Source organism: Toxotes jaculatrix, chromosome 13 (assembly GCF_017976425.1).
Source record: "Toxotes jaculatrix isolate fToxJac2 chromosome 13, fToxJac2.pri, whole genome shotgun sequence".
NCBI lineage: Eukaryota > Metazoa > Chordata > Actinopteri > Toxotidae > Toxotes > Toxotes jaculatrix.
In genome coordinates, this window is record NC_054406.1 from 20666166 (window position 1) to 20692578 (window position 26413).

Sequence of the window (26413 nt, forward strand, 5' to 3'; positions counted from 1 at the left end):
GCTGTGGCCTCGGGTCACCCAGGTGAAGACAACCCTTAGCCAATTGCTGAGGTGTACGCTAAAACGTAATGTGTCAACCAACATGACAAAACAAGAAGTGGTCACAAATCAAATTCTGCTTAGGGGCCCCCAAAAAGCCAAAACATGCTGCCATTCGTTTGCAGCATGTTTAAACCTGCCTTACCTGAATGGCTACATGCACATGTTTTTACATTTTCATGCAAAACGTACAGTGATTTAGGGTGAATGTGCATCAGCGTGTAAATAATTATGAGACACTGAAACATATTTGTCTACTGCTGCTCACACACAACCGTTAAGCTAATAATTACTACACATGGCTATAAAAGAAGGGAACTTTACTTTTAAACATAAACCAAAATGTGAACCTGAGGCTGTACTAATTGTTGTGTTTTTTAGTTTAGAGGGAACCATCAGGTTCATATCACAGTGAAATCTAAATCTTCTTAACTGATTTGGATGAGGATCAAACTCCAGAATCATTCCTCTCTTCCATTTGTTCTTTTTAGGGATGTTAATTACTCCAGTTTTGAGTCTTTTGTCATATTATTTCAGTTGGATTATACCGGCACTTGAAATTATTCTTTTTCCATGTTGCATAAGCAGTGAGTCCAGACAGTGGTTGTAATGTCCAGCATTCATCCCATGGGGCATCTTGGCTGTAAATAGAGCTGTGATGTGATCAGTGGCTGAGCCCTTCACTATCAGAGTATCCTGTTACATAGTTGACTGTCTGCACCAAACACAGTATCTCTGTCAGTGCCAGAGATCCATGTCGCTGGCTGCTGATTGAATATTACACCCATTTGATAAAGAGTCATGTGACACAATTTGCATTTTATTTTTCATGCATTACATAACTGTCTTTGGAGTACGAAACATATCATCAAAATAATTTTAGATTCTTCCATTATGCACAGGAACCCTTGGAGGCCAAGGTGGTTCCTCTACAAAAAACCTTAAGATCCCTATTGAAGTTCCTCTAGAACTCCATTCTGAATTCTTGGAGCTTCACACAAGACCACTGAACCAACTTCAAGATGGCTGGAACTGAATCCATAGAACCAGCAAAGAACCTTTGGATTCCCACTTAAGATCATATAGAACTCCATTAAGGATGGAGTTCCTTTAAGAATCACCGCAGTAACCCCAGTGAGGGTCACAAGGACCCTTGGAACCTCCTTTGGAACCCTTGGAACACTTCAGGAACTCCTGGGACCCTTTTAAAAACTCTGGAATCTCCTGGAACCCCCTTTCACACCACCTAGAACCTGCTCAAGGATCCACAGGACCCTCTCAAGGAATCGTTTAAAACCCTACATATGGCAAGAACCTTGCAAAAGCCCATAGAACCACCCAGAGAGGACTATAATCCTCTTTAAAACCTCTATGTGCTCCTCAAGAACCCCCTGCAATCTTCCTAAAGAACACATGTAAAGCAGCTGGATTTATGACCAGTGAAAACGCCATATGAATCATCCAGTCAGTGAATAAAAGGTTTTCAACACCATCACAGAGGAGAACATGCATAACGTCAATAGATAATCACAGGCTTTGTTGCTGAAGAATGAAACCGAAGCATGTGCCCTGTCTGAAATTATAATGCTATGCTAATTCAATCAGCAAGGATCAGAGCAGAAGGAGCCAGAGTGGTAATTACATTCTTCTATTGATGGAGGCCACAGTGAAGCAGTGAGTGCTCTGACCACTTTCATCACAACCATAATTTTGTAAGACAATATCCTAATTTTTTTCCCCCTTTAACCAATACGTTCAATGCAAGAATATGTTAGATATAGTTTAGTTTTTAGAGCAGATTAAAACCTGGTTTACTGTAGACAGGGTTTTTGTTGCTACATCAGAGGGCCAGGCATTTCTGAATGATGAATCATTAACCAATATTAAAACCAATTCCAAATTTTTGAATAGCCTTTATTAAAATTTACATGTCAGCTCCTCTGGCCCAGTGACAGATAACATTGTAATATTTGCATTATCCGGAGCCAAACTGTCTGCTGCTGCTGCTGCTGCTGCTGATGGAGGAAACATCAAAGCAGGAGAGTGTCGCGTTTCAAAATAAAAGACAGGTTGACAAATGATTTCTTCCTTTTTTAATTAAATTTTTTTTTTTTTTCAGGCAAACGCACACACATAAAGGGAATACAGTATGTACACTGCATATATACTTTAGTAGAGATTAATGTTCATATATAAGTTTAAGTTTTACCTAAATCATTGAGCAATAAATTTAGAATATTTCCTTTTGTGTAGAAGTCAATGTGCAGCAATAGATGTAGAAATAAATAAATGTAAAACAAACTGCAGATAGATTTTACATGTGTTTATTTATTTAGGCTAAGATACACATTTATTTATTTATTTATTTATTCCCTGCTTCCTTTTTTACACTCCCATAGGCTCTGACAAGATTAAACCTGAATTGGATCTAATGAAACATGCTGATCATGTTTTGCAGTAGTGTGCACATACATTCACTCATTCACTGAACTGTGGGAACAGTCTGTCACGCCTCACCTTCTTACTTAAGTTGACTTTATTTTGAAGACTAACAGAAAGGTTTCCGGTATTTGCCTGCCTGAACCTGTGTGACTTGACATGTCATCAGACATGGCTTGTGTTGTAAGATGAGTGTGTCTGCGTGGAGGCCGACCTGTGGTCAGTAACACGGCAGACTGCTGGAGGGCAAAGTTTACAGTGGAGCGTGTATATCCAGCTCTTGTGTGTCAGTGTGGACACACACACACACCCACACACACTCAGGCTTCAGCTGCACGGAGAGCAGGGAGAGGCTGAGTACATGCAGCATGTAAGCGGGACTGAGGACAGCAGCTGGATCGTGCGTATGTCTAATATCATCTTTAACCTGTATCAGGAGGACGAAGGTTAGAGCCGGATCTGGGATTCTGTGTGACTGTCACTGTTCATGTCTGCGTGGTGGTTGTCTTCCAGCCGGTTCTCTGTCTGCCGTGGCCCTCTGCCTCCTCCGGTCCGCTGCGCTGATCCGTGCCGCGGTGACCCGCTTGAGCCATGGGTGGGAGTCTGGGCTGCCACCGCTCCATTCCGAAGGACCCCACAGACTTCAGCTGCGGGAAGCGCAAATTCAGCGCTGCGTGTAACTTCGGCCACATCTTGGTGAACCAGGAGCGACTGAACATCAACACGGCTACCGAGGAGGAACTCATGACTCTGCCGGGAGTCAACCGCACTGTTGCACAGAATATCGTGGAGTACCGGGACTGTATCGGGGGTTTTAAAAAGGTGGAGGACTTGGCTCTGGTGAGCGGGATCGGGGCCACCAAACTGGAAGTGATCAAACTGGAAATATGCGTATCCAGCAGGACCAGTTCGTCCCAGCACTCCCCCTCCTCTTTGCGCAAAGACCTGGACCACCAGTCCTGCACCGGAATAAACATTAACACCGCCACTCCGGCGCAGCTTATGAGCATCCGAGGCATCACGGAGAAGATAGCCAAGAACATCGTGGTCTACCGGTCTGAGCACGGCCCGTTCAAAAGCATCGAGGACCTGGTGAGGGTCAACCACATCAACAGCTCACTGCTGGACAAAATCCGCTTCCAGGTGTTCGTGGAGCGCTCCAGGGCGCCGTCCACCAACACCAACGGTGGGCTGACCTGCACCACCAAGTCCCACCCGAGCCCGACCTCATTCAGCTTTAGAAGCGACGACCTGGACCTCCCGCCCGGAGGACCGACCCAGATCATCTCTGTGCGGCCCAACGTGGAGCCTCCGTCCGGGCTGCGGGACGGGAAACCCGTGGTGCGCCTGGCCACCTGGAGCCTGCAGGGCTGCTCCTGTGACAAGGCCAACAACCCGGGGGTCAAAGAGGTGGTGTGCATGACCATACTGGAGAATGAGTGAGTACAGACTCCATCTTTGAATCTGGTCATAAAACATTGGCCCCTTAACCCATCTTGTATTCACCATCTTTAATACAGATCCATCAGATCCACACTTCTAATACTTTGGCACAGGTGGCTTATGGTCAGTCCTGACTCTGTGCCAGCTGTGCCACCCAGAAACACATCTGGTCTAAATTAGTCTGCTGCTGCATGTGGGATGTTTAAAATCAAACATAGATGAATCCTCACAACCTGGGCATCGCTCTAAAGTCTCCAGAGGGAACTCAGAATCCCAGGGGGCCCCCGGAAATCCCGAGTTCACTGCATGTTAATGTGTTAAGGACTTTGCACCTCTCAGGTACAATATCACCTAAAGCAGGTTAGACATCATTACTTAATCTTGAGGCCCTGTATTACTGAGGCCAAAATTCTAAGACCTTATTTTAGTTTCTGTTGTGCACACATGGAGCGTGTTCCTGAATGTAGTCGCCTCAAACTATCTGACACACAGAAAACGTTAGAGTCGCGTAGTTTGATTCCATCACGTGTTTGGTTTTGTTTGGTTTTTGTGCACAGGTGAATGTGGGCACAAGAGAAAAGTTAGCAGGGTCCCACTCGTTGTCTCTGGGGGCCCTAAGTGTTAAGACTGGCTTCAGGATTCAAACCTTGTTAAACATAACAAATGACACAACTGTTTTGTACATTTTCTTTATTTTACCCACATTAATTGATCCAGGTCTGACAGTTTGTGTTTCTAGTGACAGCTGATCATGAAACCATCGTGACCAGAGTCAAACCTGCAGCATGCAGCAGTGTATAAAGCCGGTATACTCAAGTCAGACACTCACAAAAAGAAAGTAAAGGTAACTTGAACATTTGCTTTCTGACGACAGCAGGTTTCTGAGGTAAACCTGTCTTATTGTAACAGGTCTGATGCAACGTTTTCTGCCTCTCTGAGTCACAGTGCTGCTGTTTGACAAGGTGTCATTTGTAAAGGAAATGAATGAAGAGCAGAGAGAGAGAGAGAGAGAGCGCTGTGATCTGCAGTCGGCTAATTAAAGTGATGGTCTAGTTTTGTCCCGAGTGCAACATTTTGTGCAGATAACAGGAAAATGGGGGGCCTCTGTGAATCCAGTCTCATCTGCACAGATAATCTTTTTTTCAGAGCAGCGTTTCAGTGTGAGCTTGCACAGTCAGTGAATAACGAGATTATTTCAGTAGGATTCAATGCGTATTTGCTTGACAACCAGCTGCTCGGCTCGCCCTCTCTGAAAACCTCCTTTAGCTCAGGCCTGTGATGGCTCAGCGTGAAATGTTACACAAGATATTTACTTATTCTGTTCGCATGACTACTCACATGGCCTCCATGTCTCTGGTTTTATTCTTCGTTCAGAATGCACACTTGTTGAGCAGGGTGTGACTGGACTCTCTCACTGTCTGTTGGAGCGTTTGGCTGGGTTTTCCCTGCTGATCTGCCTGGAGCTGTGCGGTATCCTGCTCAGGTGGTGAGGCCTGACCTGCTTAGAAGGGTGGAGGAGTCATGTTGGGGGAATTTTCTTCAGTACATGTTGCTACATCTGAAACTGTCACTGCTGGTAAAATTAGTATACTCATCATATGCTCCTAATTCTCTACTAGTCAAATACAGAGGCTGCCAGACCATTCCAAAATCAGTGAAATAAAACAGAAACTCTGCCTTGAACTCTGCCTTTTTTTTCAGTCTTCTGCCTCCGGCCATGAATAAAGTAAAAGACGTTAGAAGAACTTCATTTGAAAACCCTGCTAACCATTTCCAAAGCTTCAGACGTTATTGAAGTAGTGTGTTCTGACTTTCTCTTAATTTAAATGAAGGTTTTATTGGTCATGTTCTACAAGGTGTCAGAGCTGCCTCAGGCCTTTTTTTTGACACTCTAAGCAGAATTTGATTCCCCCCCCCCACACACACACACACACACACACCCACACATTGGCTGACAACACCACTGCAAAGCAAAGTAGGGCTGCAGCTAGCAAGTGTTCTCATTGACAGTTAATCTTATGAATTTTTGCTTGAAAGCTGACAAAATTCAGGCCAATTCAACATTTGCATTGTAAGACTATGACACCTTCTTCTTCTCCTCTGCACAGCTGGCCAATCACAGCGTGAAATGAGCGTGATTGTTGGATTGTTAGAGGGTCTGCCCTTTCTTTTCCTGAAAGACGTTACAGTGATCCATTTTTACTAAGCCACTTAAAAAGCTCCTCCTGAAAGGTCACATGGTAAATCCATTTGAACAAGGAGTGACTGTCGTGTACATGTTTTGATTACCTTTGGCGCCAGCTTAGATCTTCCTCCATTTGTGCCTTCCCTCTTCCACCTCCTACCAAACCCACCCACCCTCAAATAAATCTCCACCACTTCCCTCGGTCATGCCTCCCACTTCCTGTGTTCCCAAGCTATCGGTAACAGCCCCAGCGGTTGATAGTGCAGGGATCATTGTTATGGAGGAGGACGGTGTAGAGCAGATACGGTGTGTTTGCACAGCTTAGGCTCCGTTGTGCGAGCAATCACAAGATCCAGGCTGAGTTTACACACTTCCTGGCTTTCCTCCAGGCACAAGCAGAGAGCTTCTAGAGTTCAATGAACTCCCGCTTACCAAAGGTTACACAGCACACTGTGCTCTGTCACCACAGCCTCCCAAGCCTGCTGATGGTAGTAATAAGCTGGCTATTAGTCAGACTCACACACTGGGCAGGAGGGAAGTGAAAGAGCCGCCACTAGTTCTTGCCAGCGGGGTTAATATGGATCAAGGTGTAGATTGTAGATGTGAGCTGACAGAGCCTCACTTGACTCGGAGAAGAAAAAAAAAAAACGTGGCTGCAGTGGTGAAAAGCTGTGTTGCTGTCAAATCTCCTCCAGGAATCGTCTTTTTCTGCTTGACAGTTTGTAGGAAGACTTTTCTGTTTCACTCAGCTGGTTCTTCTCTTGCGTCGCACAGTGGACTTCAGCTGTCTTTTCTGAAATATTTACATGGAGTCTAATATGTCTCGCGGTGCTGTGCAAGTGCCACGCTGCATGAAGCAAATCCAAATCATCAAAAGAGAGGATCATTTCTGCTCACTCACTGTGGCGTCGGCACATTCGTCCAATTTACATCCCACCTACCTGACACTGCTGCACACACAGGAAGTGGAGAACCAAATCATAAAACTGAGTTACGGCACAGCTGTGATTTGTCCAAACACAGGCAGACTCACCAATCCTTTTGATTTCCTTTGGTGTGAATCATTATGGACGAGCCAGGCTGGTAAACACCATCGTGTGGAGTTCACTGACATGCCTTTAATTATGGCTTTGAACAAGGAAAAAGAACGGTTCCACGTTTTGGGGCAAATGTATTTCCTGTCTTTCCAAGAGTGAGATGAGAAGATCCCCACAGAGCCGGACTCAGACACAGACTTAGTTTACCACAAAGACTGGAAGCAGAGGATAATGGCTAAACTCATTTCTTGATGAACAGCAACTGGATGCAGTGACTCTTTGGGATCGTTTGTACCCGTACACCAACACCACAACTCCCCGTAGCACCCTTAGAAATTTTAAAGCCGTTTACATTCAAAATTTTGAGCAACAAACGTCTTTTAGGCCGAGTCAACACAGACTGCACAAACAGTTTGTTACTATAGTTAATGCAGGCTAATTAATGTGTTTACTCAGAGTCAGGCTCAGAGGCAAGTGTTTGAGATGACTTCTGAAGCTTTAGGAGGCTTGTGCTGCTGGACCTGATGTAGGTGTTTTGCCAAATGTTTCTCGGCTTTCTAAGTGGAAATGGTGTGAAAAGTGAAAAGTTAGCATGATTCATAGTGTGAATGGTCCTAATTCTGACAAACCAGGTTAGAAAACACTGGGATTTCCTTTAAACCATTCTAACATTTAAATTGTTCTTCTTTTAACTCCACAAAAAATGTCTGAGTGATGAGTTTTTGAATGAGTTTTTACTGTTTTCAGTTACCTCTCGTCTGTGTGTGATGTGCTGTCAGCAAAGTTAATTTTACCTCACTGAAACATGAGCCAAAGAGAAATTAGCTTTGGATTTGGATCACGTAGATGGGACATCAGTGTCAGTTTCAGGACCTGGAAGAAGCTCAGCCTGAAAGCTGCAAGGTTACTCAAGGTCATTCTTACTTTCATTTTTTTTTTTCATCACTGTGTCAACGGTCTATAGTCGACCTCTGACCTCGCCGACAGGGTTGATGACAGCAGACGACGATCCTCTGACGTCACCCAGTGTGGAGAGTTCCTGCTGAAAGCGAGCTGTAGTTTTTTAGAACAGGACATTGAAAAAGGAAGGGACACCAGACGAAGACATCTACATCCTCATCTAGCTTAGCTAGCCAGCTTCATCCCGGGTCGTGGTTTTGTTTGAGTGTGTGTCAAGTTTTATTTCCTCCCTCTAATGACTGAAATCCAGGCCAAATGAAGAGAACTTTCACATTTCATATCTCCTCCACTCCTTCCTGCAGTTAACAGAGGTGGCTGACAGATGATCGGCCAGCGCGCTGCGTTTACACTGTAGTCAGTAAATCCTGTTATATTGTAATAAGTCACTTGTGTGAGGGACAGGCATAAGGACAGCGGTTGCTGTCGTCATTGTCTTGTTAATCATAGTACGGTCTAATCAGATCTGCTTCTGCTCATCAAACCACCAGAGAGCCTCTGAATGGCTTCATTCACACAGAGCATGTTATTCTTTCCTTCTTATCTGAGTTACACGTCTTGTGTTTCCTGTAACGAGGGGTTTAAAGGGCACACAGTTTGCAGATTCAAAAGCTCAAAAACTTACCTGCGGACCACAATGCACTCTGTCCTCAGCCTGTGAGCAGATTTCCTGGTTAATTCAATGGACGCTGACAGAGGAGAGAAACATGTTTTATAAATTCAGAAATGTTGTTGACATTCTGTTTGACACAGGGATCACTAAATGCACTAAACGTAGCTGGACTTCTGAGTGACCTGAGTTAGTTTCTCGGAGGTTCAGAGTCACGCCGCTGTATCTTCTGATGAAACTGTTTCCTCGCTCAGCATTAAACCGATAATGATGCCGGTTCGTGCGGGTCAGGCCGCTCTCTCTCACTAATGAAAAGCACTTTGGCTTGTACACAGCCATAAAGCCGTGAAGGATGGAGTCTAGGTGTGGCTGTAAAAAAAAAAAAAAGAAAACACAACATGCCAAGGACACAGTTGTGTTGTTGCCTTATTCTTGTTTATTTGCACTGTGAACTTCTATATTCATAATTTAATAATTACAGCCGTCATACTTTGAATATATCTTGATGGTTAAAGATTTTATCTTTACCAGTCACAGCCTCTAGACTGTCCGAGGAAAAAGTTCCAGTCGTGTCATTCTGACGTTTGTGTTTGTTTATATATAAAACAAACGAGGAAGTTAACGAGCTTTGGAGGTGTGCGTAGGTGGGTTTTGGTACTTTGGACAGAGCCCTCTCACCTCACTCTGGGTTTATTTCTTTAACTTTGATAATAACAAGCTCTAACAATGCTGCTGGCATGTGTTAATGGCTGGTATTCATTAACCATGAGCTCGTTTGTTTACAGTAATCACACCAAGGGAGCAGCAAACTAGCATTGTGCAAACAGTTCTACACACGACACCTTTCAGTCTCTGGTACCACAAAATAGGTTTTCAGCCACAGCAGAGCCACTCCCAGGCTTTGGGAGACTGTGAACATCTATGCTCACATGACTGCAACCTCACAGAAACCCAGTCCAGCTGGTTAAGATGTTGTACCAACATCTGCACACACACACAGACACACACACACACACACACAGACACACACACACACACAGTTCGCCTGGATTATGTTTGTGTCACAATCCAGGAACAGAGTTTGGCAGGAGCTTCACACACACACTCCTTTAATCCCCTCACACACTGACAGAATCAAAAACACACACAGAAACATGCTGAATATTTACACTGTCAGTGATGTTAGTGGAGAATCCGGAGAGAGGCTGAGGCCAGTATGGGTGCTGAGGTAATGAGGACGGGGTGCTGCAGAGGAGGTCTGTGATGAGCTGACGCAGGGTGTTGGGTGCTCATGTGGAAATTTCCATTGGAGCAGCGTTTTATTGTGGGTAAGTTAGGGTATCGCCCAGCGACGCTGTGTCTTGGGGGCCCCCCGCTTGTGTTCCCCACCCCACGCCTACTGCTAAACAAGGCTGATCTGGGCTCGTTTGTCTGCGCTTCAACTCCGAGCAGCAAATCAAAGTGACTTCCTACGGTCGATAGTGCGGCTCCCTTTTTAATCAGCGGGATTGAAGGAAAAAATATATTATCTTAGACGTACGGAGTGAGGAGAGTTGTGGATTAATGTGAAGTACAGAGATTTCTAAATTGAATACTTCATCTGAAGAGTAAACCTTAATAGAAAACCTATGTTTTGTGTATAAAACAAGACTCAAAGGATTTTAGCTTCCTGCTTTGGATTTGAACAGACTTCAGTACATTCCTGTGGTGACCAAGCTGCCAAACAGACACACAAACAAAAAAAACTTTATCAAAACGTCCATAGAATCTTCTCAGGTCACTACTGCAGTATAATCCACCTCTTTGCTTTATTTCTGTATGTCCCAACCTGGGTTTTTAGCCCCAGGAATAGATTTAGGGTCTGATTCGGCCCTCCTGACAATCAGTGGGACGTTCCTGACTCGAGGCTGGTCTGAACTGATTGCTTATCCTGTAGTGTGACAGGTTTACAGACATGATTTTAATGTTACCAAATGGATCAGAGTCTCCCCAGTTCTAATATTTCTGATAATATGATCAAAGACATGGCTGGATTCCATTTTGAAACTTCTTGCCTTTAGTTTATAGAGCAGCATCTGATGATCCACTGTGCCAGATGCCTTGTGCAGGTCGAGTGTTGCCAGGCCACAGTACTCACCACTGTCAAGTTCCTTTTTAATGAGGTGGGTTCAATAAATCATGCTGGTCTCAATGGAGTAGGACTGAAAACCGTACGAAATATGAAACTGGATAATATGTTTGAAAATCTTTTTATAAAGGGCTCTTTCCAGGATTTAACCAAAAACATTTAATATAGATACAGGCCTGTAGTTACTTTGCTCAACCTTATTTCCTTTCTTATATAGAGCAGTAGCTCTGACCTTTTTAAATTCCTGCAGGGCTTTTGATTGAGAGAGTGAAAGATTTCTAATGTGTGAGACACGGGGAGCAGCAACCTCTGCAGCATCTGTCAGGGATTCAGGGAGCACCTGAGAGATGTAGATTTTAGGGATGGTTGTGGTTGTTATTAGGACGTGTTTGCATGTCATGGTACAGTCTCACAAAGTTTGGAAATCACAGTTACATCAGATGTGATGAGGATTTGTGTCTGTTTGTGGCTGGTTGTGTTAGTTCCTGAAAACCTGATATTTTACAAACACAAACCCGATTTTTAGCAGCCGGTGACACAATGGAGGAACGAGGAAGTAGAAGCCAACAGAGGAACAAAGTCCTCATTGAGCTGAAGTTAAAACATGAAAACATCTCAAAACCAGAGTACACTGGAAAAACTGTGGTCACTGGGTACTTAAAACATGTAAAACATGTAGTGACATGCCATAATACTGAACACGTATAAAAGTACTGAAACTAACTTATCTCATAAATCCTAAGAAATTTTGCAAATAAAAAGATTTAGATTTAATTGTCTAGATTTGGCTATAATCTATTTAGATTTACCAAATATCTAATGATGTAATTGAATAACACTTACCTAATTATCTGCTTAAAACTGATTGAATTTTAATCAAGTAATTTAACGTTTTAATTGATATCAAAGGGCTTTAAATCTGTTAAATCTATATTAAATGATAATACTTTATTATTTCGTGTCTGCTCAAAATTGCAGGTGCAGTCGGGGTGATTATATCAGTTCAGTTATTCGTCAAAATAAATAAATGATTAACCACAAATTTGGGAATTTAAATTAATAATTAAAATTCGAAAATCTAGTAAAATTATTGACCTATAAATGTAGTTATATATTTCAAGCCGCTTTATAGCACCAATGAAAGAACAGTGTGATGAAGGCCGCTGGAGCCGCGTGTTGGCAGAGGATGGCTTTAGATAATAATCCAATATCACAGTGAAAACAATAATCGATAAAAGGTTTATGACTCACTTAAAAACATCAACCATACGGCCAGGACGATCTGAGGAGAGGAAAACAAAGCGCAATTGACAAAGCCTTCCAAGGTTGGTGGGACTATATACAGATGTGTGTGTGTGTGTGTGAGGATAATGAGCCTGAGGCGTGAGGCCTGAGATTCCAGTTAAGTATAAGAACAATTTTTTTTTTTTTTTTTAATACTAACAAACACTGAGATCAGTGTGTGGAGGTGTGGATGTTTGCAGCATGTTAGTAGAGAAAGATGAATTAATATGCAAGAATATTATCACACACTCCTCCAGCTCACTTCACCCAGATGTCAGTCTCACTTGGTGATCACACTTACAAGCATCAAGCTGTGTATTAGTCCCAGCACACAGCATCGAGCAGGTCCAGCAGCTGGCAGTGTGCGGTCCTGTTTTTCCAGGCTCTTCAGCTGGGTCGACCTCGTGAGGGTGTGTGTGCGCCGGAGACAGAGACACACCCTCCCGAGGTCTGTCAACACAGATCCGTCCTCTCTCTCTCTTTCTGTCCTGGTCTGGTTTCACTGCAGCTCTGCCAACGTCGCTTTCAATCAAAAGTTAAAACTGAAATGAAAACTTGTGTTTCTTTGCTTAATAATACTATGAAATAGGACATACAACATAACATAAGACACATGAAGACACGTAACTTTACTCACATACTAGAAGGCTTCTAAGGTTCATAGCTGGTTGCTCAGGCCCAACAAGCACAGGCATGTTTGTAAAAATGATGAACGGTAATGTGAAGTGAGACACATTCAGAACAGAAATGTATTTGTTATCAGTGTCAGCAGCTCATCAGGCTGTGAGCTGTTTAGATGTGTGAGCTGTTAGTGTGGAGCTGTGGTGACCTGCAGCCTCGGGGGCCCTTTCCTCACTCAGGGCCTGAAAATCCTCAGAGGCCTTATTTTTATGTTCAAGATCACCTCCACTGCTGCCACCTGTCCCGTCTCGTTACGCAACCTCACGCGTGCCCTCAGATTGTCCTCGGCCTGACAAATCAGACGCTCGTCGTTTTGCTTCGTGGTGTTGTGTCTCTCTCTGTGCAGCAGCAGCAGCAGAGATGGAGCCTCAGAAGAATTACTGCAAGTGTTTGTTTAACTTCGATAACAGTTTGTATTGTCACAGTGACAGTAAGGGATTAGGCTTGATGTCAAAGAGTCTCTGCGAACTTTGTTCATATTTCTGCACTTGTGCGTGTGTGTGTGTGTGTGTGTGTTGCTTATTTTCGTTTCTTTTTTAAGGATTATCTGCGTCAGGTTTTATCTCCTGTAGACACAGCACATGTCAGTGACCTCTGAAGGCCTCAGACTTAGAATCAAAACACAGGCTGAATCACTGACTCAGCATTGTCCTCCATGTCCCGATGACACGGCAGAACCTCAGGTCACCTCGCCGTGAGCTGGGTTTGAATCCCTGCCAGTGGAAACAGGAGGGCCGGGGGCTTCAACCACCACGAGTTGTAACAGGGCCTTTGTGAGAGTCTGTTTCATGGCGCAGGGAGATCACACCTACGGCAGAGGAAAGGGGTATTGTCTCTGTGGCCGCAGGCTTGTTTGTTCTGAAAACAGGATCTGTGGGGATTCACTGATCACAAAGGCCACACAGTTTCTGCTTGTGGTCTCAGAAACGTGCCGTGTTACCTGTGTGAAGCTGCTCAGCTAAGTGGGGCTGAGCAGGAGAAACTGAAATAAGGATTATTGATACCGGTGGTCCATTTGGAAACAGAGTCTCACCCTAGCCCAGCAGCATGTCAGCACAACCCTGTTCAGCTTAAAGCCAAAAACACGTCTAACAGCTCTCTGAGCTTTCACGTCTTTATCTTTCACCTGCTGCACCGTGCTGTGCTGAATATGCATCTGCAGCTGCTTTAATCGATTCTAATTCCATTTACAGTGAACAGGGGAGTGTGTGTGTGTGTGTCTGTGTGTGTTATTAAGATTTACACACCTAGAACTGGTCCAGAATGTGAGGCTCACTTCTTAACATCTGTCTTAATTACACCATGCATGTCTTATTAAGACAAAAAGTCTTCCACCGACTTTAACTTGGTTGTTGTAGGTTAAACAAACGTTGTGTTAAACCATTTGGTTTGGTTTACTGAGGCTAAGAGCTGTCCATCAAACTCTGATGTGGACCACAGAACGGGACTGGGTCCTGGTACAGAAATTCCAAGGACCTCATGTGTGATACACATGAAAACACTCCCACACACAGACTTCTACTGCGGCCGCATCTGATCACACGTCATCACGAGCTTATCTGTGTCGACGCGTCCTGTTTCCTTAATCTTGAATTTGTCCCTTTACAGCTTCACAGCTGCTCAGTGTGTCATCTACTACCACGTCCAGGATCCGAGCTGTAACTCACCTGTGTTCACCTTCACAAGTGCTGACCGATCGCGTTACACAAGATGCTGGAGCTGCTGCACTCGGCCTGCAGACTGGAGAGAGTCAGTGTGGAGCAGTGACAGTGAGCAGCAGCAGCAGCAGCAGTTCACTAACAGAAAAGACTGTTATGCAATGTGATTTTCTGTGTGGCTGATTTCGGATTAGTAGGTTGGAGGTGAATGAGGTCAAAGCATTGCCACCAACTTCATTTCACTGTGTTGCTCCACAGTGAATCAGTTCAGCATATGGTACTGCAGACTGTGTGTGTGTGTGTGTGTGTGTCCTGTGCCTTGTGCTTTTCTCTTTAATATACCAAGCGGCTTAAACTGAGCTCTGGAAGGTTGCGAGCGTCAGCTAGCAGGATTTGGGGAACTGATTTGATTCCCTCCTTATGACTAAATTCGGAGTTTCTTCACGCGTGGAGGAGAAATACTGAGGATTTCTTTCCTCGCTTCTGTCGCAAATGACGTTTGCAAAGCAGTTCCACTTCAGAGCCAAATGGCAGCAGGAGAAGCGCCGGTGCCTCTCACCAATTTATTGCTTTTTATTGTGCTGACTGTTGGTCTGGAAAATCATTTTAAAAGTAAACAGATAAATGTTTATTGGGCTGTAAAAGGCCCCCTCCTTCGCTGCGCAATAACGTGTTGGCACATAGAATTTAGGACAAAACTCAGGTCCAAACTCCCTCGCTGAGAGTTAGTCAGATTTTCTCAGCTCTGTGCCAGTTTTAAAAACACTGAACTCGCCTGGAGGAAATGTGCTGTTTATTATGTTGAGGATCCAGTTTGGGCTCTGACAGTCATATCTGGTGTGTCAACACTGCCTGACTCTCTTTGCTGTATATCGTTACTGTGTACACGATAACAGAAAGAAACCCTGCCTTTGGCAGAATAACATTACTGTATGTTAAACACTGTATCCAACATTTCCAGCTTATTTGCTGTCAGTGAGTGTGTAGAGGTGGAAAACACCTGGGTTACTTTGACTTTGGGTGGCCTGGATTGTTTCCTTTAAAGGGTCAGCTGAGCATCTGAGCTCCACAGGCAGAATTCCATTCACCTCCACTGTACAGAGATATCCACATCTGCATGGTTAGGTACCAGACCAAGCAAGAGCGATGAACCAGCCCTTTAAAGCTGGTTCGTCAGATCCTCAGTGTTTCTCGTCTCCATCTTTGGTGCAGAGCTCTCATTGCTGTCGTGTCAAAACAGCACGTGTAGCGCTGACACGTCGTTTCCTCCAGATTTCTGAATCTTAATGATGTTTGAGTTCGTTTTGGTGATGTGGCTACGAATTATAAATATTATAAACAACTCATGACCCTCCTCTTAGAAATGGAAAGTTGTGTTTAGAGGTTACTTGCTCAGTTCGGTGCTGTTACAGCTGGACTCGTTCTGCCATGACCAGTAGCTCATGGTGGCTAATGTTTACTAAACGTTAGATACTGTAGTTGTTGCCTGGTTACTTGGTTTTTACTTAGTTACTTAGAGATGATTTCATTACAAAACAGGAAGTAAACACATCACCCTGAGACTTGTTTGTTGTTGAGCTCAGTCAGGTTGCATGTTAACGCAACTGACGCAAAACAGTCATCATCCCATCACTTTGCTGCCACTTCTCCACCTCATCCAAGCATAAAAAGCTTCTTGCGATATTTTTGATGTTTGCACTCAGATGTTTGATACTCACATATTAAAAATGTGCGTAAAATCAGACAGAGTCAGTATATAAAAGTAGAACTCACCCTCTCTGTTTCTGCTTTCAGCATCAAGTTACTGGCAGTGCAGGACCTGCTGGAGCGGGAGGCTCTTGATAAGGTAAAGTGATAATGAGACAAGTAATAGGACTAATTATAAGACTAATAATGACAACGGTGATAATAATGATGCAGTCAGAAACTCTCACTCTGTGTTTCACATTTATTCGATGTGTTGCTGGTATGCTAATGTTCCCTCTGTTTTTTTTCCTTCCACTCGCTCTGTGTGTGTGTCTCTGTCTCCTGAGTGTAAACTATTTCTAGCCCCATATTTGGGTTTGAACTGTGTTAGTGCTCTCCTGTGCTCTCACTACTATAAATACGACAGTGGTTGCCATGGGTTGGGGAGGGTATCCTCTTCAGCAGTGTCGGGAATCGGGATACATCGGATTAATCTTCAGATTCAGATTGTTTTTTGTTTTGTTTTTTTTTGTTTTTTTGAAACATAAGAGGGAAAAACAAAAAAAGATGGCGGCACATTTGGGCTGACAGCTGGGAGCTGTGACAGCCCAGATTTCCCTGAAGACAAATGACACAGAAACATACAGGAAATCATTACGGAGGCTGCAGCTTTCCAAGCTGCTCAACATTAGAGGACGTTTGTGCTCTACTGTCATCCACTTCACCATGTTAAACCTGATCACTCTGATGCTTGGACTGATGTAATAATAAGAAAATACAGCCTGCAGCTGGTCTGGCTCTGACTAAAGTTAAAAAACACACCTAAGAAACAAAGCATATGCCTTTACATGTGGCAAATACTCTCTTTTATTATGATCAAACTCTTAGTCGAAGTCTTAGATGATGGTACACATCTGTGTTTCTCTGCCACCTGAGCTCTTCCCTTAAAGGTCAGCACCGTCAAAACACCACAAGCGAGTCCACTGGTTGCAGTGGAGCCTTCAAACAGGATCCCAGTCTTTCCTTGTGGATGCTGGGAAATCACTGTATAAACAGGAGCACTGATGTAGGTTTGCTGCACAGTCATTCTCTGACGGAGCCGAGATGCAGGGCGCCTGCAGTAACGCACGGATGTTGGAGCATCTATAAAATGTCAGAGTTCAACAGGCCGCTCTGAGCAGTGTGATGTGTTGCTCCTCAGCCCACACACGCACACTTGTTGTGGCTCTTTTATTTTCTTTTTGCGTTGGCTACCAGGTGGACGCTTGGCCGAGAAATCAGAGCTCAGTGGAAGAGGGAAGTAGGTCAGCAGCAGAGTATTTTGGACAGCGAGGGGGAGGTGGTGGGAGGATGAGTTACCTCTGGACAAGTGGTAGCCCACATTGCAGTGTTCTCACTCAGCCAGCATCCCACACTGAGCTTCTGGCAGTTTTCCCATCTCTTCTAGTCATTAGTCACTTTCTCTTTTCATCCTCCATCCCTGCAGTGGATCTTCCTGCAGAGTGAATGGGCAATGTTTTCCATTCTCTCAGCTCTTTCACTGGACTCGAGCAGTGCAGCTTTTCAAAATTTTTTTTTCTTCTTTTGCTTCACTTCCACACTGTTCAAAGCTCAGAGGATTTATTTTAGGGGGTATATCTCAAATCAAACTCTTAGAACAGCTTTCCATGACTGTCTGGCTGACAGTAGGTGCTCTATATTCACATTATTCAAGTGCTGTATTGTTTTGCTTGTGGTGTATTAGGTTCCTCCTTCTCATACTTTATTTAAAGTGGCCCTTTATTAAAGACAATCTGCCTCCTTTTCCTGTTTCATATGCCAGTGAGTTGTAAGCAGGTCCATCAAAGAGATATCAAACATGAGTATAAAGTTAGTCTATCTGAACTTTGCTTTTTTCCCTCTTTCCCCTCATTTCATGACCCCTCATATTTATTTTGTGACTCTCTAGAGGGGCCCAGACCCCTAGGTTGGGGGCCACTGGACTAAACTACCTGACTCTAATGACACATCAATACTAACAGTTTACTGTGATATACTGTATATGATAATGTGTGACTCACAGGGCCCACTTTATGCACTTAAAGCATGTTTTAGCATGACCCAGGGATCAAAACTTAAATCGCTTTGACAGAACCTAATCCATCAAAATGTACATTATGATGATTGAATCGTGGCTGAGCTGACGTTCAGGGGCATTTCACTGTAACTGTGACATGTTTGCTGGAAGTGTTGTGTCACACGTCGAGTGTGAGTTGGTTTGAGAGTGTTTTCCTCTGTGTGTTTTGTCACCTAGGAGCCCTCTGTCTGTGGTTAGGTTTCAGTGTCATTACTAATCACACTGTTAAAGGTCTGACAGGGTGCTGCCTGTGTTCAAATACACTTATTCATATATAATAACAGGACTAATGGGCTAAATGTCAGTTTTATAAATACTTCACAAAACCACACACATACACACACACAAACTCGCTGTCTCTCGTGTTATGTGACTACTGGCAAACTCAGACTCAGTTATCTGGCACTCTGCTGAAGGTGCAGCGAGTTCAGCTTTGTTTGCTCCTAAATTTCTTTATTTGTCCATCATCATGCTTTGAAAAGGCAGTTCAGTTCTTTGGCTCACGTGTCAGACACAGTGACTGTTGGTGGTTTTTACCTGGGGAAGTGAAAGAGGCCTCACTAGTTCCATTTTTTTTTAATTTTGTTCTTTTTTTAATCATGCTTGTGAGATTAAAAGAAAATGTTGCTCTTTACCTGCTGGACGTGTAAATCAGAGAAGGACTGAAACACTTTAATAAGAGCAGTACAACACTAGATAACACTAATTAACACTGAAGCTCTGTTACAAAACAACAATATGTCAGGTCATGTCCCAGTGCTACCACAGCTCTATCAGAGTTACCGTACAGCACCACAATCAGGATGCACTGCATTCTGCTTCCACTGGCCCATCGCTGAGTAAGTATTAATATTAATAAAAAGCTATTTCAAACTGCCAGGAGGTTAGAAACCTACAACAGGATATACTCTCAGCTATAGTCCCCAGGGGGCTTTGAGCCTGTAACACATACGAGGATGAAGTATTATCTGGCCTAAGCACAAAACGGACTCATAATTCAGCCTGTGAGGACCAAAGTGCGGGCACATCATGCAGTCAAGGTCCTGGCAGCGAGCCCAGACCTGGAGGACTCAGCTGGTAGAGCTAGAGTCCTACCTTAACACTAGGTCTAGACCAGGTACAGGAAGAGTACAGTTTAAAAGACACACAGTCCAATGAATGGTTATCATTATCAGTAATTTCAGAGCGTGAATTAGCATGAATTATTCAGCCCTGCGATCGACTGGTGACCAGTCCAGGGTGTACCCCGCCTCCCGCCTGTAGTCAGCTGGGGATAGGCTCCAGCTCCCCCACGACCCTGACCGATCAAGGAGCATAGAAAATTATTTATTTGAAAACACAATTTCCAAATTTTGGCAGACTTTTGTTTTTTTCTTTCCCACTTTGACGTCTGCCAGGTTCCATAGGCGTCCATAGGAGGGTCTGGAAAAATAATAAAGTTTACTATTTATAGTTTGCTCCATATGGTATGCTGGATGGGAGGTGACAGGGTATTTTGTACCCAGGGACACACACACACACACATATATATGTATATTTGTGTATGTGTGTGCACCACGGTGTTTGAGATGTACTAAATGTAAATTTGACTTCTGTTTTACTGCAGTAGACAGTAAAACGTTACAGATTTTCTCTTTAAATATTAATTAACTGGCTTCCTCTCAGACAGAGTCTCACATGGAAAGGTTGTGTATGTGTGTGTGTGCACGGAGGTGGGGCTCCTCTGACTCTCCCGGTGTCCCACAGGGAGCCTCTCAGGTTAAATTTAGAGCCAGTTGCGGGTCACCGTGAACAGCAACCTGAGCTTTAGTGCTCATGTTCTTCTGTGACAAACTCCCTCTGCTTCTTTCCTTCCTCCCACGTCTTTAATGTCCACACTGAGTTACCTTTACCTGTTTTCTAGAACATTATCCCACTGCTGGTTTAGCCATCTCTCTCTCAGTGATGTTGACATAACAGGTTTCCTCTTCTCTTCTTGTATTTCCTCTTTGACACGACATGGGGCTATTGGAGTTCACTGAACTCTGTGTATTTTTTCTCAGTGTTTTTGCTGACAGTCAGTTAATCTGCCCTCAAGTGTCAAAATAAAGAACAACACTCCCTGTTTACTGCCCTGCGTCATGTATTTCAGACCAATTAGAAACTGAAGCAGAGATAAATTCGTGTTAGCACTTCATTATCAGATAAATGAAATATCTTAATACTGTGTCCCCTTTATGTGTTCAGGCCTGTGTGTGTCTGATTCTCAGAGTGATCAACTCACAGTGTTCTTGGCTCCGAGAGGCACCTCTCAGTTCTCAGCCTTTAGCCCTAATGTTTCTCACACACAGCTGCTCTGAAAGCTGTAAGAACCTCTGTAGCCACCATAGCGTTAGCTAACTAAATGATTGATCCAACTTGTTAAAATAGCAAGTTTTTTTTTTTTGTTTGTTTTTTTTTTTTTGGAGTACAATAGTCATTCTGTTTAACTAATTATTTGGCCAGAATATCCCAATAACTATGTTTTTTTTGCTTTTCAGAAAGAATGACAGAAAACCTGCAAGTCATGAGTGACTTCAGCTCCCTGTAAATTTACGTTAGCATGGCTACCTTAAATTTGGAAGATTCAGATTCTACTTTGAATAACTTGTGTGACTTTTCCATAGGCCTGTAATGACTTTATTCCTGTTTTTCTTAACTCTTAATAATTTCAGCTGATAGCTAAAACTGAGGTATTTAACCTGAAGGTTTACCTTGAATTACAAGTGATGTTTCTTTCACAAGGCTCATTTACTTTATCTATTGTCGATGCTTAGTCAAAAAACTGTGCTTTGTAGACCTAAAATCAGTCAGCCAACCATCCTTTCCAAATGGTGATGTGCAACAATTATTAGTTCAGTGCTGATAGTATTTCCTCTCTCTTTATCTTGTGGTGCAGTTCTGTGCGGAGTTAAACCAAGGAACACTGGCCAGCATACGGAAGTGGAAATGGCCACGAGGACTGTGGAAAAGCGTTGTGTCTGAAAAACCCACCGGGCACTCCAGCAAGGTACGGCCGCCATCTTTACCTGCACTGATAGCTCACATAGTTCACACTGAATGTTACGGCACAGAAAACCACTGATACAGTAATTTACCTCAAAGCTTTTACCACTTAGCCCCCAAATGTTAAAGGTCGATCCTCACAGCAGGCTTATTCCTGATATCAAGAAAATGAGACAGTAGGTAAGGTAAGAAATGTGCACTATTCAGCTCTTTTGTGCCCTGACATCAGGAAGGTGGGGAGCACAGAGCAGATTCATTTTGGTCTTGGTCTTGTCCAAGTCTGTTTTTTGATGTTGAAAAACATACTTTGATTATTGACACAGAACTTCATACTTTTGGTTTTTGGTTTAAGTAAAGATGAAGACTATAGCTGGTTGGTTTGGTAAATGCACATCTGGTTCTCCACCTCTGATGGGGAAGCAGCTCACCCCTGCTTCCCTAAGCTTTCCTATTGGCGAGTTCAATATGAATCGTGTTCACCCAGGTACATACTGCCTCCTGGAAATAGCTGTACGCTGCAGTCTGACAATAATAAAAGCTTTCACCTTCTCCCACCAGTCCACCAGCTAACTGTCAGCCATATTAGAAACTTAAACTACTGAGACCAACTTGACTGGACCCAGCTGCTGCTGATATTAGCTCCTGTACATACTTGCTGCCTCTGCGCTTCCTGTACATGCTGAACTGAAGCCTGCACACTGGAGGATGCCAAAGAGGCCGCTTTGGAGCTTCAGGTCTTGGCAGATTTATTCATGAATCAGAGTCAAACAGCAGACTCAGATCTTGTTACTGTGACAATGGACTAAATATACCAGTCAGTAGACTTTTATTTATTCCCTGTAAAATTAATCTCAATAAGAATACATACAATTATGACAGTAAGTTAAGTTTCCCTACCAGAGATCATTTCCCTGGCAGTGTATAGAAGGCTTTGAATAAATGCTTTCGATGCAGAGTTAAATTTACAAGAAAATATGACTTAACTGAATAAATTAAATATGACAATTTTTAATAATTAAAACATTTTACAGACTTAGATTTTTTGTGTCTCGTGATAGCGGGGGAGGACCTGGGTTCATTTCTTCAGTATCTCTAAAACCTGGCTATGGCCTCTGCTTCAAAGTGTCCTGAAAGTAGAGTAAAGCTGAATTAATGTTTTTTTTATGCTGGAATTTAAACAAGTTTTCTCACAGAACACATATTTAAAGGCAGCTACAGTAAAGCAGTTTCCCCACAGAGATCAATAAAGTGTTGTCTTATCTCAGTGAATGTTTTCAGTTACCAAACTGTCTTTTTAATAAGCAGATCATCTTGTATGTTGATAACTGTGACTAAGCCTTATTAGCTGACTTTTCATTTATAATACATCTTTATGTATAAGATTAAACCTTCTGAGAGCGAATACAGCTGCTACCCAGCAGAGGACAAACCTCCAGGCTCAGACAGTGTTAGTGTAGATAAGAGTCCACTTTAGCCACGGTCAGAAAATCTATGTCATGCTGTCATTTAAATAAATGTGCTTCTTTCTCATCTGCGTAGCAGACTAATAAATAATCATGATTCGATTTTAATGCAGAAGGACATAAACAGCAATACACATGTATGGCTGCTGCTGACAGTGTCACCCACACTCAGATAACAGCCTGATGCTACAGTTACAGGAAGCCTGGAGAAAGTCTGCATCGATAGCCTTGTGATACAGCAAGATCATCTCAAAAAAAAATCTAACTCCGTTTCCCACGATCCTCTGTTCTCAGGGAGTGAGCTACTCCGGTTTTCTGTGGGACAGCTCATCTGGTGTTGACCTGAAGGATGCTGCAGTGCTGGAGGCTCCTGTTGTCAATGGAAACGGGAATCATACCTACCCCCGACTCTACCTGGCTCACTTTTTAGTAAGTAAAGATTTATTCCACAAACAGACTGCAGTGTTTGGATGAGATATGTCTGCCAATACACCAGGCAGCTATTGGCTGTTTTCTGAAATGACCACAGAAGGGTTGAAAACATATGCAATAAAAAAAATACCATGCAGGAGAGGCAGAAAGCTGAGGGCTTGTACAAACACCTCTAATATAAGCTCAACATGCAGCATGAGCAGATTACATTCATTATATAATAGGAGGGTAAAATAATTCTGACCAGAATCCAATGAACTGATGCTTTTCACTAGGTTGGTTCGTACGAGCTGACAGTGGTGAACGTCCACATGCAGGCCACAGCCTCACCAGGAGAGTCCAATGGCAAGAACCACAACTCAGACGAAGTCAAGTGTCAGCGTCTCTCCCCAAGTATCCAGGAAACACTCAAAGGTCAGTCTGCCAGGATCTACACAGGATCAGCTGTTCCAGATGTTACACCACACGCCTCAGATACTGTGGGTGGATTCACACAGCTTGCACAGGATGTAAATGATCAAAACTTAAGTGGTCTCTGACAAATCATCAACATTCTCCACATCGTTCTCTGCAGGTGAGAAGGAGTTGGTGGTGCTGGGAGATTTCGGCTCCCCCCCTCAGAGCTCAGAGCTGGACATACTGAGAAAAGAGAAGCTCAGTGCCCTGGTACCATCCACTCAGTTCACCAACATCAGCACCCGCTCACCACAGGGCACCCGCTGCCTGGATAACATCTGGGTCAGCCGCTCCCTCAAGAAGATCTGTTCTGGTAGGTCTACGGTATGAGTGTCTGTGAACAGCTTACTGCAAGCTGAACTTTAAAGTAATTCAGTACAGGATTCCTGCTTTTCTTTCTTGTTTAATTGTAAATCCTGTGGTACATTGTGTCTATGTTAGTATGATAATAGGCCTTCAGTCATTCCGACTCACCTTCCTGCTGACTTCCCCGCTCTTTGTGTCTTTTCCTGTGACAGGCCACTGCATGGTTGTGCGGGAGGGCTTGACTAACCCCTGGATCCCAGATAACTGGTCTTGGGGCGGTGTGGCGTCGGATCACTGCCCTGTTGTGGCTGAGTTTTATGCAGATGTATCCCCTAAGGAGCTGAGCAGGCCTGGCATGACAGTGGTGGACAGAGGAGACATTTTGCCCAAACATGAGCGGTGACGACATCCACGGTCACAGCAGAGACAGTGCTGGACATCAGAATGACTTTGTCCTGTCTGGATCCTGCTTTATCTTGGTTTGCCATGGAAATAAGTTTCCTGATGAATGTGAAGAAGCGCCAAGATTGCCTTTTGGGTTGCAGTTTATCAATGTATAATAGTAACTGGTAAGTCATAGAGCCATACAAATGTTCAGGCAAAAATCTATAATGTACTTTAAAAAGAAATGTGCCAAACATTTTCTATATGTCTATGGAATAAAAGAGAAATTGATCGATGCTTCTGCCGTGTCTGAATGATAATCATTAATGCAAATAAGTGCAGTATCTGCTGTAACGCTCATCTGTTCTGTCAGCGGAGAGGAAGATCGCATCTCAGCTGCAGAGCTCACGAAGGCTGTGCTCTTAAATTATGTAAGCCAAGCCTCTGTGCACGTGTGAGCTGCCATCTTCCTCTGTGATGGAAATGAGGTGTCGGGGCACAGAGCCATCAGAGAACGCTGCTCCTGCCTCAGCTGCTCGTTACCCAGCACCACAGAGATTCCTTTAAAGGGGCCAGTAACTGCATGTTTCATTTATACATGTTTTTACATCAATCAGTGATCACAAGTAAAGAATCCCAAGAAAGCCTGTCTGAGAATAGACGGTGTTTGTTTGGTTATTGTAAATTTGTATTGTAAATTTAACAGGCAGTTGCTACTACTTTCTAGTCGGCTCGGAGCGTTGGGGCTTTGCCAACAAGAACACTTCCACGGTGGGTACGCGGGCATCTGCACAGCCCTGTGCTTCCACCCTCCGGTGACAAAATTTACCCGAGGGTCTGTTAGAGTCAGGAGAGTGTAACACTAGCCTGACTGTGTGTTGTTTCTATGGTGGAAAAATATCTAGAGCTCTGATGCAAACTTAGCTTGTTACACAATAATAAGCCCATGTCATTGGAATCTGGGCCATGTGGTTTTAATAGTGTGACTATTGTGGAGAGTCTCCACTGATACTGTGTGATCAGGATGAAGAAGGATTGTGCTAACACACGTTTTGAACAGCGGCACTCAGGCAGCTTCTGTAATGATATCACATTGTCATAAGCTCATAATAAAAGAGAAGTATAAACACATTCAGACATACTGTAACAGTAATGTGACCAGCTGATCCCAGAGCTGTGTGGGAGAGATGATCTGTTTCACACTGCTCTGTAAATAATGGTTGATGTTTGTCAGACAGCTGATCTTCTCACTGTTTGTTACTTTATAAAACTGCTCAGATATTTGCTAAGTAAATAATCATAAGCAGCACATGAGAATTGACACAACCTTGGCACATTGCCAACTGCAGTGCATGCAGGAAGTTCAAAGACTAAATAGTCGGAGTTCTTCCTTCTGGCTGAAACATGTAGAGTCAATAATGTTTATGAGTTTGCTTTTCCATAAATATATATTTTTTTAATGAATTCTAGAAAATTTAACTATTGAACTGGATTTTCTAAGATTCAGAACAGATCAATGAATAATTAAGGTTTTGGAATCATTTTGAAATGTCTCCTTGTGCCTTGGGTGCAGGACCTGAGCTCCTGGTTCAGCTTGTGTTTGGATTACATTGCTCAGCAGTTCAGTGCAACATGTCCATCGCCTGCTTTCAAGGATTACATCCGCTCTCCTTTCTGTCATGGTCACTTACATAAGCCACTAATGTGAGTAAGTTACACAACTCACAAGAAAGACTGTGTGCGCTCACGTCAGTACACAGAGACATAGTTTGATAGCTATATATGGTGTATTTCACATACTGAGGGGTCACACCTGCAGTGTTTGTCAACCTTGTTAACACTTGCAGGTGCAGCATCTGTGCAAAGAAGGAAAGAAACTTCTTGCATAAATTCCAAACAGGTTTCCATGAAGGAGTGTCCATACTCAAGCTTGTCTCACTGAGCTATACAGTGACAGTGTGGACGCTGGTGGAGACTGACAGGAACTTAACATCAGTGTAAACATAGCAATACTACACTGAAAAGACTGCATTACTGTAATCTGTGGAAGCAGGCGTGACAGTGAGCGAGTTAGACCATTTTAAA

General features: G+C 43.5%; 1 protein-coding gene across 1 annotated transcript; it reads left to right on the forward strand.

Annotated features, from left to right (window-relative positions):
• Positions 1-2671: 2671 nt before the first annotated feature.
• On the forward strand, positions 2672-24625 carry eepd1 (endonuclease/exonuclease/phosphatase family domain containing 1). Its single transcript, XM_041054084.1, has 7 exons — positions 2672-3917; positions 16256-16307; positions 21181-21291; positions 23045-23179; positions 23458-23596; positions 23757-23951; positions 24157-24625. Exons 1-7 carry the CDS (start codon positions 3070-3072, stop codon positions 24345-24347), a joined length of 1671 nt encoding a protein of 556 aa, XP_040910018.1. The 5' UTR covers positions 2672-3069; the 3' UTR covers positions 24348-24625.
• The last annotated feature ends 1788 nt before the right edge of the window (positions 24626-26413 follow it).